The sequence below is a fragment of the Piliocolobus tephrosceles genome, unplaced genomic scaffold, assembly GCF_002776525.5.
Source record: "Piliocolobus tephrosceles isolate RC106 unplaced genomic scaffold, ASM277652v3 unscaffolded_108, whole genome shotgun sequence".
Classification (NCBI taxonomy): domain Eukaryota; kingdom Metazoa; phylum Chordata; class Mammalia; order Primates; family Cercopithecidae; genus Piliocolobus; species Piliocolobus tephrosceles.
Genome location: NW_022291865.1, coordinates 1,247,823 through 1,261,945, shown reverse-complemented (window position 1 = coordinate 1,261,945; position 14,123 = coordinate 1,247,823). Strand labels below are relative to the sequence as shown.

General features: G+C 42.9%; 2 protein-coding genes across 5 annotated transcripts in view; one reads left to right on the top strand and one right to left on the bottom strand.

Annotated features, from left to right (window-relative positions):
• LOC111529172 (protein-glutamine gamma-glutamyltransferase Z-like) overlaps positions 1-10,153 on the bottom strand; it is a 46,245-nt gene extending 36,092 nt beyond the window's left edge. Inside the window, exons 1-2 of the mRNA XM_023196041.3 lie at positions 7,956-10,153; positions 7,131-7,259 (exon numbers count right to left, since the gene is read on the bottom strand). Coding sequence (XP_023051809.2) covers positions 7,131-7,259; positions 7,956-9,954 — 2,128 coding nt within the window. The 5' untranslated portion in view covers positions 9,955-10,153. The remainder of the gene's footprint in view (positions 1-7,130; positions 7,260-7,955) is intronic.
• The window catches only part of LOC111529176 (adenosine deaminase-like protein), a 34,306-nt gene continuing 30,232 nt past the window's right edge, over positions 10,050-14,123 (top strand). For 2 of the 4 annotated variants that reach the window (XM_023196054.2, XM_023196050.2), the window contains exons 1-2: positions 10,066-10,325; positions 11,357-11,457. The gene's annotated coding sequence lies outside the window, so the exon portion shown is untranslated. Of the gene's footprint in view, positions 10,326-11,356; positions 11,458-14,123 lie in introns of all 4 variants that reach the window. The other 2 variants (XM_023196051.3, XM_023196053.3) reach the window with 2 other exon arrangements.

The following is a 14,123-nucleotide window of genomic DNA, read 5'->3' as shown; positions in this document are numbered from 1 at the left end:
TGAATTCACATCATCTCTCATTTTGATTACTGCAAACCTTCCAACAAGTCTCCCTGCTTTGATTCTTGAACTCCTACAACCAAATCTCCTCACTAGAGGGACCCTTTAGAAATGTAAGTCAAAGTGTGGGCCGGGCACAGTGGCTCACGCCTGTAATCCCGGCACTTTAGGAGGCCGAGGTGGGCGGATCACAAGGTCAAGAGTTCAAGACCAGCCTGGCCAATATGGTGGAATACCATCTCTACTAAAAATACAGGCCAAGTGCAGTGGCTCACACCTGTAATCCCAGCACTTTAGGAGGCCATGGTGGGTGGATCATGAGATCAGGAGATGGAGACCATCCTGGCCAATATGGAGAAATCCCATCTCTACTAAAAAATACAAAAAAAAATTAGCTGGGTGTGGTGGTGGGCGCCTGTAATCCCGGCTACTAGGGAGGTTGAGGCAGGAGAATCGCTTGAACCCAGGAGGCGGAGGATGCAGTGAGCCGAGATCGTGCCATTGCACGCTGGCCTGGGCAACAAGAGGAAAACTCCATCTCAAAAAAAAAAAAAAAAAAAAAGTAAGTCAAAGTGAAAGAAGCCAATCTGAAAAGGCTGTATGATTTCAACCATATCACATTCTGGAAAAGTCAAAATTATGAAGACAGTTAAAAAAAAAAAAAAAAGTAGTGAATGCCAGGCATCTGGTGGGGGGAGATGAATAAGCGGAGCACAGAGGATTTTTAGGACAGCAAAACTATTCTGTATGATACTATAATACATGCGGACGCATGCCATTATACCCTTGTCCAAACCCATTGAACGTACCACTCCGAGAGCAAACCCTAATGTAAACTGTGGTGGGAATGATGTGTCGGCATAGGTTCATCAGGTAGATGAGGGTGTTGATATGGGGGAAGCTATCCATGGGAGGGGGCAGGCTTTATATGGGAGATCTCTGTGCCTTTCTCTCAGTTTTGCTGTGAACCTTAAAAAAAAAAAAAAAAAAGGAAGCCAAACGATATAATCCAGAGCCCTGCACAACTCCCTTTTTCACTAGATGAAAAGTCAAAGTTTTTAACGAGTAGCATTAGGAGTTTTGCTCTATTTCCTCTGTCTGAAACATTTTTTCCCCAGTAATCTACTTAGCTAATTCTTTTGCATCCTCAAGTCTTTGCTAAAGTTTTACCTCTTGGTGAGACAGACCCTATCTGCCCTAGTTAGTATTGTAAACCACTACCTGCACCCCCATGCACTCCTGATCCTCCTTATCCTACTTTACTTTTTTCCAAGTCCTTCTTACTTACATAGGGTATTTATTATGTACTGTATTTATTATCCTGATAGTTTAATCTCTTGTCTCCTTCTGCTAGGTTGTAAATTCCACAATGGATTATTTGGTTTGCTGATGTACCTGCTTAGAACCATTAAATGCTGAATGGATGAAGGAATGAGTATCTGATTGAAAGCTCCATCTTCCATTACTCAGATTTCCCATTCTTAATGTATCTCAGAAGCTAATATTGAGAAATTGAGGGATGAGTTCCATGCATCTTAATTCAGGTACTGATTGAAAAAGAAAAACCAAAATCTCCCTAGGGCATGATGACTCTGGAGAAGGCAGGGACACCTTGTGAGCTATTTGTCTAAGGAAGAGAGGAATTACAAGCTAAAATATTAGTTAACCACTAATATTTTAACATTTTAATGCATTTTCTTGCTGTCCGGAAGTTTTAAATGCCTATGTAGTTAAATTTATTCGCTTTTCCCCTCTATTCATTTTGTGTTTCTGCATTCTTTAAGGACACTTTCCTACCAAGGTTGTAATCAAGCAAAACGTCCAAATATGAATCAAATCAAATCTTCTATACTTCTAATGTTCATCCAATTTAGGTTGTGTGTGTGCTATTTAAAAATTTGTGTCTGGTCTTTAATCCCTTTGGAATTTAAGCTTGTGATTTGTGAGAAATAGGGTGCTAACATCATTTTCACAAATACAGGTCACCCCAGACCATATACTAAATAGTCCGCCTTTCCTCATTGATTTGAAATGTCACCTTATCACACAGTCTGTTTTTAATTCTTTATTCCTTTGATTCATTTATTTATTGTGACATCAATACCAAACTATTTTTAATTATGACATTAAGTTATATTTTGATTTTCTGGTGGTAATCTCTGATTTCAGCATTACAATTTACTATTCATTTATTACTGATTTTAGCTTAAATCAGTCATCCATACATTCATGTGATAAATATTTTTGAGTATTTATATGTTATGCACCGAACATAAAAATATTGTTGACTAGGCCAGGCGCGGTGGCTCACGACTGTAATCCCAGCACTTTGGGAGGCCGAGGCAGGCCAATCACGAGGTCAAGAGATCGAGACCATCCTGGCCAACATGGTGAAACCCCATCTCTACTAAAAATACAAAAATTAGCTGGGCATGGTGGCACATGCCTGTAATCCCAGCTACTCGGGAGGCTGAGGCAGGAGAATCGCTTGAACCCGGGAGGCTGAGACTGCAGTGAGCTGAGATTGTACCACTGCACTCCAGCCTGGTGACAAAGCGAAACTCCGTCTCAAAAAAAAAAAAAAAAAAAAAAAATTCTTGCTGACTGGACTCAACTGTTTAAATGTAAATTCAGTGAATTGAAGCCCAGACTCTACTTTTTTAACTAATGTCTTTTTGGAGGGAGGAAAGGGAATGGTAACATTTATTTTCCTTAAATGCTGATGAATCCATAAACAAGAAAGATCAGCCTTGCTAACTTTTTCTGAAGCAATACATCTAAATATGAATCAGAGGCTGGGGCTCTAATGGAAAGCCTAAAAATGTGGACAAGGGCTGGGGAATAGAGAAAAGCAGAATGCTATATAATATCCTAAAAGCCATTATTATTTCAATTTATTTCCTGTCTTTAGTCTGACAATTAGGTGGCAAATGACTTTTCACATAAAACTTAGGGCAAGGTTTTTCCTCTTCCTCTATTAAATGTCCTTTGAGGGTTACACACAAAGTCCTAATCAGTGAACCATCACAACATCCTAGGAAGATCCTGTGTATATGTGCTCACAAGTACATTGAATTGCATGTTCCTACTCCTTCAGATTAGCCTTCTGCAAAGTTAACTCATTTAATCTCCAAAGAATACGGTCATTATTGAGCAAAAGAGGATGAGGATCAGCTGAAAATTGCAATCAGGGAGAAGGTTCAGGTTTATTCCATAAAGATAGAAATGACACCAGAAACTTTACCACCTTTGCCTGGGTCAGAAAAATTGAATTTATTTCCAAAGACTCTTAAACTGTGGGTTCTTTAAAATTTTAATGCTTACCACCCCCACCCCACACACATATACAATAATTACAGGAGTTATTGACATCTGTTTGTGCATGATAAGAACTATAGTAATATTCAAATATAATTTATTTGAGTACAAGAGTGGACCCCTATCCACAAGTATTTGTTAAGCATCTACTATGTTGGGGATAGAACAGTGAACCAGACACAATTCCTTCCCTCAGTCAAGGAACTGCCCCTTCCCAATCAAGTGCCTTCTATCAATGTCCAAGACAGGTAAGTAAGCAGTCTTGTAACTAAACTGTGGGATGACAGAACTCTTGTTTACTCGTAATTATTGACATCCAAGGAAATCTCAGCCTACTCTAAAGCTGATTATAAATTTCATAATTCCTGCTCTACACAGTCTCCTCTCTTTAAACATCAAGTCTAATGTGATCAGCCAAGTTGCATGACTTAACTTACCGGTTTAATGCTATTTTACACCCCCTTCTTCATTACTGAAGTTAAAAGGCTTAGTCTTAAAGTCAAACTAGACATTACTGGATGGTCCCTATGATTAAAAACCCACCTAGGCCGGGCATGGTGGCTCATGCCTATAATCTCAGCACAATGGGAGGCCGAGGTGGGCGGATCACTTGAGGTCAGGAGTTGGATACCAGCCTGACCAACATGGTGAAACCCCATCTCTACTACAAATACAAAAAAATTAGCCGGGCGTGGTGGTACGCACCTGTAATTCCAGCTACTCCGGAAGCTGAGGCAGGAGAATCACTTGAACCCAGGAGGTGGAGGTTGCAGTGAGCCGAGATTAAGCCACTGCACTCCAGACTGGGTGACAGAGCAAGACTCTGTCTCAAAAAAACCAAACCAAACCAAACCACACCAAACCAAAACAAACAAAAAAAATACTCCACCTTATTAACTAGTTCTTTAATTCACCAAAACTCTTCAAAGAGCATAGGCTTCTCTTGCACAGGAAGAAAGCGGTTGGTTCCATTTGGGGCTGTCTTATAGAGCTATTTTCCAGGAGACGTCATGTGGGACAAGTCCCAGGGTAAGCATGGACTGCTTGAGGTTGAGTTTGGGATCACAAAATACATATGGAATAAGCTAGGACTTCAAGGTCTGAGATCACTGAAAAAGACCAAGAAAATACCTGGGTCCTGGAACATACTGGATACATACCATCTCCCAAAGATCAATAAGAAGACTTAAAGCTCTAGAAAGACAAAAAATGGGTATTCCGTTTTAAAACTCAGAAAGTACAAAAAGAAGCAACAGCACTGGCCTTTGAAGAACATATCCTCCAACAGTTGTTTTTAACCTGTTTTCATGTTCACTATTATGATAAACTATTTTTGAAACCCAGAGTGGAGATTCAAAATAAGAAATTATTTTCCTTCCTTAAGTAGTTCATCTGGTCTAGAAGTAATCCCTAAAAGAGGAAGGGACCTGTTCATTAACTCTCATAACTACTCCAGAGCTCCATATCAGAATTTTAGAAAACTTCAAAAGTGAAATGGAGAAGCAAAAATTATTACCCAGCTTTAGTTCTCAATCTGGCTCACATCTCCAACTGTGCAGATTACTGTTAATGAAACTGCGATTCAGCACTAGTCTATACTGGGTGCTGCTCCAAAGGCACAGGGTAAATATTGCTGACAATACTTCTAAGTGCTCTAATGAGTAGAGGTCAAGAGACGAATAATTCCTTAACTGAGCATGATGTTCAGTTACAGGTGGAGGACATGCTTAATCTGGTAATCACTTACAGGAAATGTGGGTAATTTCTCTCGGGAGAATAAGCCCTGTTACTCATAAGGCGCCCTACTGGGCAGTGCTCAAGAGAATAGGCACTATAGAACTCCTCATTTAGGTCTGGCACACGTCCACATTCTCTAGATGACCTCCCTCCTCCCCTCTTTTCCCCACAAAAGTAATGAAATAATGGCTGATGGCATGATGTAAGCAGCATCATACTGGAAGGTGTAACCTGGGCTTTGGAGTTAGATCTAGGTTTGAATTCTGGTATATTCTACTACGTAGCTGAGAACACTCATTTCATTACAGTGTTGTTATTACTAGAGACAGGGTCTCACTCTGCCACCCAAGCTGGAGTGCAGTGGCATGATCTCGGCTCAACCTCCCAGGCTCAAGTAATACTACCCCCTCAGCACCCCTGAGTAGCTGGGACTACAGGCATGCGCCACCATCCCTGGCTAATCTTTGTGTATATGTGTGTGTGTGTGTGTGTGTGTGTATATGTACATATGTGTGTGTGTATATATACACATATATATGTATTTTTTTTTTTGGTAGAGACAGAGTTTCACCATATTGGCCAGGCTGGTCACCAACTCCTGAGCTCAAGCGATCTGCCAGCCTTGGCCTCTCAAAGTGCTGGGATTAAGGTGTGTGCCACTGCACCTGGCCTCATCACAGTGTTCTGCTTTTATCTGCTCCTGAAAGCTGGGGTGTGCTGTAGTAAACTTAGAAACAGGAAATCCAGAACAGCCATTTTCTCCTGCTGATCATACTCCCTGCCAGTTTTCTACTACCTGGCCCACTGATCGCCTGGCCAGATGCCTTCCCAGCTGTAATAAGCCCTGTTTCCCAGAACTCAGTCATAGCCATAACCAATGTTTTCCCCAGAAATGGCTCTTACAAAGTCTCAGGAAAGCTCAAGTTAGACAACAACCTTTTTTTTTCAAGAGACAGGGTCTCACTCTTGTCATCCAGGCGGGAGTGCAGTGGCACAATCACAGCTCATTACCGCCTCAGCCTCCAGAGTATCCGAGACTATAAGCACACACCACCGTGCCCACTTATTTTTTTGTAGAGATGGGGATCTGACTTTGTTGCCCAGACTGGTCTTAAACTCCTGGCTTCAAGTGATCCTTCTGCCTTGGCCTCCCAAAGTGCTGGAATTACAGGCGTGAGCCACCATGCCCAGCCTAGACCACAACCCTTATTCAGCTGGTCTGCCCCGGGGAGCCTTCATTTAACAGAGCCAACATTGTCCTCTCCATACACTTAGGTTTGTGTTTGCTACTCGGTTTTTATATTAATCACCTTTCACATCCATTTATATGCAAAGTTAATAGAAATAAAGGATGCAATCTGTTATCAATAATAGTTCATAATAATCACTTAGGCACTTGTAGAATGAAAACTACTAAGGTTTCTAGGACTAAGAGAAGAAATACTAAAGTGATACACTTAGTACCACCAAAGCCACTACATTTTTTGAGGTGTAAATTTCACAAGGTCTGCGTAATTCAGATGACAAATTAAGGCTCAAATTTTAAGGATGAATAGCTATTTCATTGATCTCACATGGCTCACTAGGCAACAGATTCCCATTTAAAAGGGATAATTGAGTTTAATGGGATGCTAACTATAAGGGGCTGAGTAGGATTAAGGGAAACCAAGTCAAGTTATCCAGTCAGCAGTGTCCAGTAGAAATTTCTGTAACGATTAAATGTTCTACATCTACATTGTCTAATACAGTAGCCAAAGCCACACATAGTTATTGAGCACTTAAAATGTGGTTAATGTGACTAGGCTACTGAATTTATTAATTTGTTTAAACAGTCACATGTTGCTAATAGCTACATCGGACAGTACAGTTCAGGTCTAACAAAGAGCCATCACAACTCCTAGGCCCGAAGAGGTGAAGTAAAGGAACAATTACTGAAACCTGGGGTGATGCAGAATTAGAACTCGATCTTACAGGAAAGGATTACATGACAGGAGCTGTAGCCTTTGACAGAAGAATGCTGCCACTGCCAACTTGCAAACCAGCAGGGGAGGAATTGTGAATAAATACCAACTCACTCTTCTTCTTGCCCCCATTCCCCTCTGGTGCCTCTGACTGGTGGAATTCAATCAAAAAGAGAGCTCCTTGATACAGTCCACAAAGGTCAGCCTCTTGGAGCACAGAACAGTGAAAGGTGGAGAGCATACCTGGAACAAAACATTATTATGAATTGAGGCATCAAACATTTGCTTTATTGGCACTTATAAATCTAAATAAATATGGAACCAATAGCAAAACATTTAAAAAGTATGTTGTTAAAGAAAGTCCTACAAGTGTTTCCTGTTGTTAAAACTAGTCAAGTTTTCTGTTGGCAATAAACAGGACAATGTTTTAATCAAACTGTGACTGTGTTCATTTCAGGTTTCCTACATGAACAATTAAGTCAATACTATGCTCCTTCAACTATATTCAACCAAGGATCGGCATAAAACTTTTTCTAAGGTACATCTCAAATCACAAGGCCTGGGATTGGGACATTTTTTTACTTTACTAAAGACCACTGTAACTCAATAAATAAACTTAGATTAGAAAATTAGAGGAAGACCAATACTACTCTCGGACTGCATGGCCACTGTCTTCAGCTGTTTTCTCTAATGATTGTTTGTAGGTATTTTACCAACCTTTTTCACTTTTAGCACTGAATAGTGCTAAGGGGAAAAAAGGATGGGGAAGGGAGGAGTGGCAATATCTATAGCTACAGGGTCCTATAGCTACAGGGTCGTCCTATTTGTGGAAAACTTTATTATCTACTTTAGTGGGTCCTGAATATAAGTCCAGTCCTTCCTGCCCAGCACTTAAGGAAGAAAGGTCTAATGTGACTGTATGCGGGTTGAAGTAGGTACCAAAGGAAAAGCAGTTCCCACCACCTCCAAGGAGCAGGAGCTGTTGCTCTTCAGGAAGAAGGATACTCGTATGGTTGTGTAACATTAATGGCCATGGCACATAGGTTGTGTCAATCTGATACTCAGAGCTCAATCCTGTAGTCAAATTGATAACAGTCACTCCAGGAAATGAGGAGGAATGAATCCAGACCCCTCCAACCAGTAACAGCTTTCCATTGAGCACATGAGCTGTGTGGGAGTACCTTGGGGTAATGGGAGGCTGGATATCTATTGACTCCCAGAGGAATCCACAAGAGGTTGGTCTCAGAAAGAGCACAGAGTTCAATGGCTCTTCAGAAGCCCCAAGACCTCCAGCAATAAGGGCTCCCCCTTGCCAAGTGCAGGCACTGTGAGAATGCCGGGCTTCAGGCACTTCTCCCTCCACTGGGATCCTGACCCAAGCCATTGTCTCTACATGTAGGAAATGCCAGTCACTTAGTACAGGTTCCACCACACTTCGACCCCCATACACAAACAAATATTCCTGATTCTGATAGGACACTTCTGTTGTTGAATGCCGCCAACAAGACAAAGTGGAATCGTCCTTTCGGCCGGCCTTTGTTATTGTCACTTTCAGGTCCTGAGTGTTATTATCCTCACTATTAGAAAAATGAAGCTGGAGAACCCCCAAGGCTGGACTTACTGGGGACAGTCTCCCTCCCAGAACCAGAACCCGACTCTCTGAGAATCTTGTCATGGTGTGATAAAGGCGTCCATCCCATTGAACTCCAGTCCCACAACTGCCTATTTGGCTGCCTTTCCATTCAGAGTCACCATCTCTTGAGAGCAAGTGAAACTGGCTCACTCGGCAGTGCCGCCCCTCCTGCTCTCCAAATCCTCCCGCACTGAGAATTACGTCCGGGCTCAAGAGGACAGAGGCGTGGCCGTATCTCTTCAGGGTTGGGACCTGGCCCTCGCTACTGGCTACACTGGCAGGGAATACCCCTGAAGGCGAAGCAGGATTCAGGCGAGGAAATGCCTCTGAACATGGAGACACTAGGGTATGGGAGAGGGTGTCTCCCCTAGAAGCTGCCAGAATGAAATAATGGGCGCACTTCAGATGCCACTCCTCAAATTCGTCAAAGGGTTCAATATTTTCTACCCGCCGGCGCTCTTCTGCGGGGAGAAAGCAGCGATAGAATTCATTCATGTCCATGGCACCACAGGCAGTCCAGCCGGCTTGAAGGAAGCGGCGCCGCTGCGCCTCCACGTCAGGAAAGCGCTCCAGGCCATGCAAGGGGGAGTTTAGTTGCCGAAAATGTTGCAGCATGAACTGGCCAAAGGCGTCTTGAGGCCTCATCTGCTCATAGACCACGAAAAGGGCATTACGAAAACGCTGCGCTGCCCAGGCGATGAGGGCCGCAGCACTCTCCGTCTCGAGGTAGGTCAGCACCGCCTCGGCCAGGAGCAGAGTGGGTGAGGCTGCGTCGAGCCCCGCTGAGCCCAGGGCCTCGTCCACTCGCTGGAGCTGCCGCAGGTCCAGGCCCAGGATGCAGTAGTCTGCGCTCTCAAAGCACAGCGCTGATGCGGGCTCCCCACGCTGGAAAGGCCCGGTTAAAGCGCACAGCTCTGGCGTCTCTCCAATCCTCTCTGCTTTGCGCCGCGCCACATCCGGGAAATCCACCTCCCAGACTGCAGCCCGGGCCAGGCGGCCCGCAGTTTTCAAGCGAAAATAGAGCGAGTCGAAGCCGGCGCCTAAAGACAAGATCTGCGCGCGACGCGCAGCATGGGTTGCGCCAGTCTGCTCCAAGAAAGCGCGCACGCAGTGCCTTACGGCGCGTGCGCGGATGTAGTAGCCTCGGTGAATGAGCGGTGCGCGGCGCGCCGCGCCCGGAACCAGCAACGCGGCAAAGGGGTCCTGCACGTACCCGCGCGCGGCCAGGGAACGCTTGCTGAGGGCGCTGCTGTCGTTGGTGCTCTGTACCGCGCCTGCCCGACGTTCGCGGCTCCGGGGGCCCATAGCCAGAAAAGATCAGGAATGGCAGTCTGTCACGGTTGTGAGCCTCCCCTTGGTTAGCATAGTACACCCCCATGCACCTCGGTAGGGAGAAAAATCACCCATGCTCCTGGACTTCCCCTTCCGCCGGCACTTGCGCGTCACTTCCGGGAAGAGCGCATCTCGCCAACCAGAATTGAGGAGGGTGTAGCCAGTGCTAAGTTAGCTTGCTGCTGACCTTTCTTTGATTGTCCTGAGTTAGCGTTTGCCTCAGAATATGTCCCGCTACCGCTGTAATATGTGTGTTAGAGAAGGTGGGTTGTCACGTTTCTACAAGCTTTTCAGTCAGAAGGGAAACCTTGCCTAATTCCTCGTAGTTGAGAAATCTCTAAGAGGTGAGTCTGTGGGGACTGAAGACCTGGCTTCCTTGGACCGCTAAGGAAGGATCTGGTAGGAGCTAAGAAGGGTCGGCACCACGGACCGTCTGTGGGCAAGGATTAGTTAGCTTCCTTGGGTGCTAATAGTTGCTGATTTGTTTAATGCTCTCACAGTTGCAAAAGAGAACCCATTTAAATCTGAAGTCACTAAGGCCAGGGTGCAAACTGAAGAAACCGACCTTTACAAATAATCTATAGACACTTAACAAGAAAATGTCTCCCCACAGATATTAGACTGTTGATTCCTTGTCCTGTGTTAGTTAGACCGACAGTGAATAAGCCACTCAGCCTGTCTTTCTCATCACACCCCCTTCCACTTGGAGAATTCTGTGGATTTTAAAGTAGTGTTGAATATGTCCCCAGAAAGGGGAGTCACTGAAGAGAGGTAATTGTTCCCTGTGATATGTTCTGAGCTTTGTTTTTAAGGAGTAAATCCAGGTTGGACTTCAAAATAATCATAAAGTTTCTAAATTGGGTGTCTGGGAGTCATCCATAGGAAACCACTTCCAGAGACATTTAGGAAATTTATCATTTGTTCACTGGGGTTTGGTGACTGACTGGCTGAAATAGAAAAGGAAATCAGATAACTTTATGGTTAACTACAGGTGGTACTGCATAATGGTTAAGAGCATGAGTTTTGGAGTCCAGCAGATTTGGATACTGGAGTCAAGAAAAAGTTTCATATTTTCCAATGTTTTCTTGTGGAATAAAATGAAGTAAGAAAGAAAAGGTTTGGATCAGGATAAAGATTTGGTAATTGAAAAGTAGCATTTGGATTTAGTGTTGAAAAACTCATTAATGACCTTAGGGAGAGCAGTTTCTGTGAAGCAATGAGGGCAGAATCCATGTTTCAGTGACTAGGAGTTAAGTTAAAGGAGGTATCCAGTCTAAATTATTGTACTTTCGAGGAGCTTAACTCAGAAGGAAAAAAGGGTCAGGGCATGGCTAAAGAAGAATGTGGATAAAAGAGTCTTTTGTTCTGTTTTCAGGTGGAAGCAAGTACTGCACATGCATGTTGATCCTGTGAGGGAAATCAGCCAGTGGAGAGGTAGAGGTTGAAGGAACAGAAAAAGGAGAAGATAACTCACTGGTAGAGTAACTTGGAATTGATAGAAATGGGATCCTGGGCACGTATTAGTTGTGGGGATAGAAGAATGAATCCTTTGTCTGTGACTCCTGACAGGGTTAAAAAATATATATATAGATAGATAATCATAAGCTCAGGTGTGAGGTAAGGCAGAGAGAAAAAGAAGGAATTTACACCTGACACCTTCTGTTTTCTCTGTAAAGTTGGTGGCAGAGTTGTCAGTTTAGTGTAAGGTGGTTAGATCGGATGAAACATTTGAGGAGTTTGAGAATTGCTTTTGCAGGGATTAGAAGAAGGGCTCACCTATGCCTGCTGGATCATTGGATCCTCACCCCTAAAATGAGATTAAGTACTACTTTGTGAGGTATCTCAGGGTTGATTAAGGGGCAAATAGAAAAAAAAAAAGTTGAAGGACTTTGAAAAATACATAGCACTATAGAAACAAATTTATTTAATGACAAGTTCCTAAAATGTAGATGTTATGTCAAAAATACTGCTTGTTTTGCAAAGACCAGATCAAGAAAAGTAATTCAAGAAGAAACAGAATGGAGCAAAATTTGTGATTTGGATGCCTTATAATTTACAGCTGAGGGGGGGAGGCGTTTAAATCTCAATTTATTCTTATATAAAATGGGGATAATAATACCTCATGGGTTGTTGTGAGGATTTAAACAAAATAACTATCTAAGATACCACAGTGCCTGGCTCATGGTAAGTGCATAATAAACAGTAACAAATATTTTTACTATTCTGAGTTCCCTTTTGGGGGAGTAGGTGGGAGCGTGAAAAAAGTTCCCTGGGAGACAAGATACTTGCTTCTGGCCCTGCTCTAATATTGATGAAGTATTACTAATGTGGATCTTATCCCAGTGTTTGTTGCCTTCTGTCCCAGACCAAAACCAGTCCAGAAAGGTTGGATTTGACATGGCATGCTATTGTTGGTAGCAGTGTTTTAGGCAAGGAACAAAAAATTTTTTTAATGTGTGAAGATATGATTGCTTAGTTGCTTTTTAATTTCCGTCGGTTAACTTTGTAGCCATTGGGTCAGTAATTTTACTCACAGCTAGTTGGAGGTCAGTCTGGAGGATGGTTTGAATGGGGCCCAAATCAAGGTCAGGATCCTGGAGTAAAACTGAAAATCTGGCCCAGCGGAGTGGCTCACTCCTGTAATCCCAGCTCAGGCTGGTGGATCACTTGAGCCCAGGAGTTTGAGACCAGCCTGGGCAACATGGTGAGACCTCATCTCCACAAAAATTTTTTATATAAAATTAGCCGGGCATTGTGGTACCTGCCTGTGGTCCCTGCTACAGAGGAGGCGGAAGTGGGAGGATTGCTTGAGTCTGGAAGCTTGAGACTGCAGCAAGCTGTGATCATGACACTGCACTGCAGCCTGGGCAACAAAGTACGATCCTGTCTGAAAAAAAAAAAGTATGTTTTTCTATTTTAATTAGGTCATTTATGTTTTTCAGTGGAGATATTAAGTGCCATTGATTAAACAGTCCATCTTTTTCATTTTTTACTATTTATTAAATACTTACTATGGCATTACTTTGAAATGCCACTTTTATCTCATACTAAGTAGGCCTTTCTGTGGATTTCTATGGCTATGTTTAGTCCTGTACGAACCACTTTCTTTATTGTACATTTTAATATATTGGTAACTTATTTAACCCCACTCAGTATCAATTTATTGATTTTCAATACAGTAATATTTTGCAAAGTTATTTCAAGAATTAAAGATATTATTATTAAAAGTGCTTGTCACATACCTGGTAGGTTCTGAATACATGGAAACTGTTATTCTTAAATGTCATCATCATTAATATGTGACAACTCAGAGAGTCAAGGTGGCTACTTTGAAAATCACTGAATTTCGTTTGGAATTTTATCTTCACTTATAAACCACTTTCAGGGGTGAGAGGAAATTATGATTGATTTATCACCTACAGTGTGCTAGGCACTGTGCTAGGAGCTAGAGTGGTGGAATAATTCATAGGACCTGTCCTCAAGGAACTTACAGTCTAGAGAGAGAGAAAGTATATCAGTGATTGAGATATCAGTATGATTAAAAGCTGAGTTAAAGGCAGTGACTGGCTCATGTGGGAGCATAAATGAAGGGAATTTAAATCACTTTATTAATCATCACTGCCACTTTGCATTTTTAATCCCATTGTTGTAAATAAAGAAACTGAAGCCATGAAGGTAAATGACGAAGGCCACATAGCTTCTGACCTATAGAGCTGGTAAAAGGACAAACCTAGGTCCATCTGACGCCAGCACCTCTGTTCTTCCTTTATGTATTTCCAACAATTCAAAATTTAAAATTTTATTTTTGGCCAGGCATGTTGGCTCATGCCTGTAATCCTAGCACTTTCGGAGGCCAAGGTGGGGGAATCACTTGAGGTCAGGAGTTCGAGACCAGCCTATCGCTACTAAAAATACAAAAATTAGCCAGGTGTGGTGACGTGCACCTGTAATCCCAGCTACTTGGGAGGTTGAGGCAGGAGAATCGCTTGAACCCAGGAGGCACAGGCTGCAGTGAGCTGAGACCATGCCAGTGTACTCCAGCCTGGGTGACAGAGGGAGACTCTGTCTCAAAAATATATATATATATATCTCCAAAGTAGGCCTTATAAAATTTTGAATTTTGAAGTCATTGTGTAGAAGGT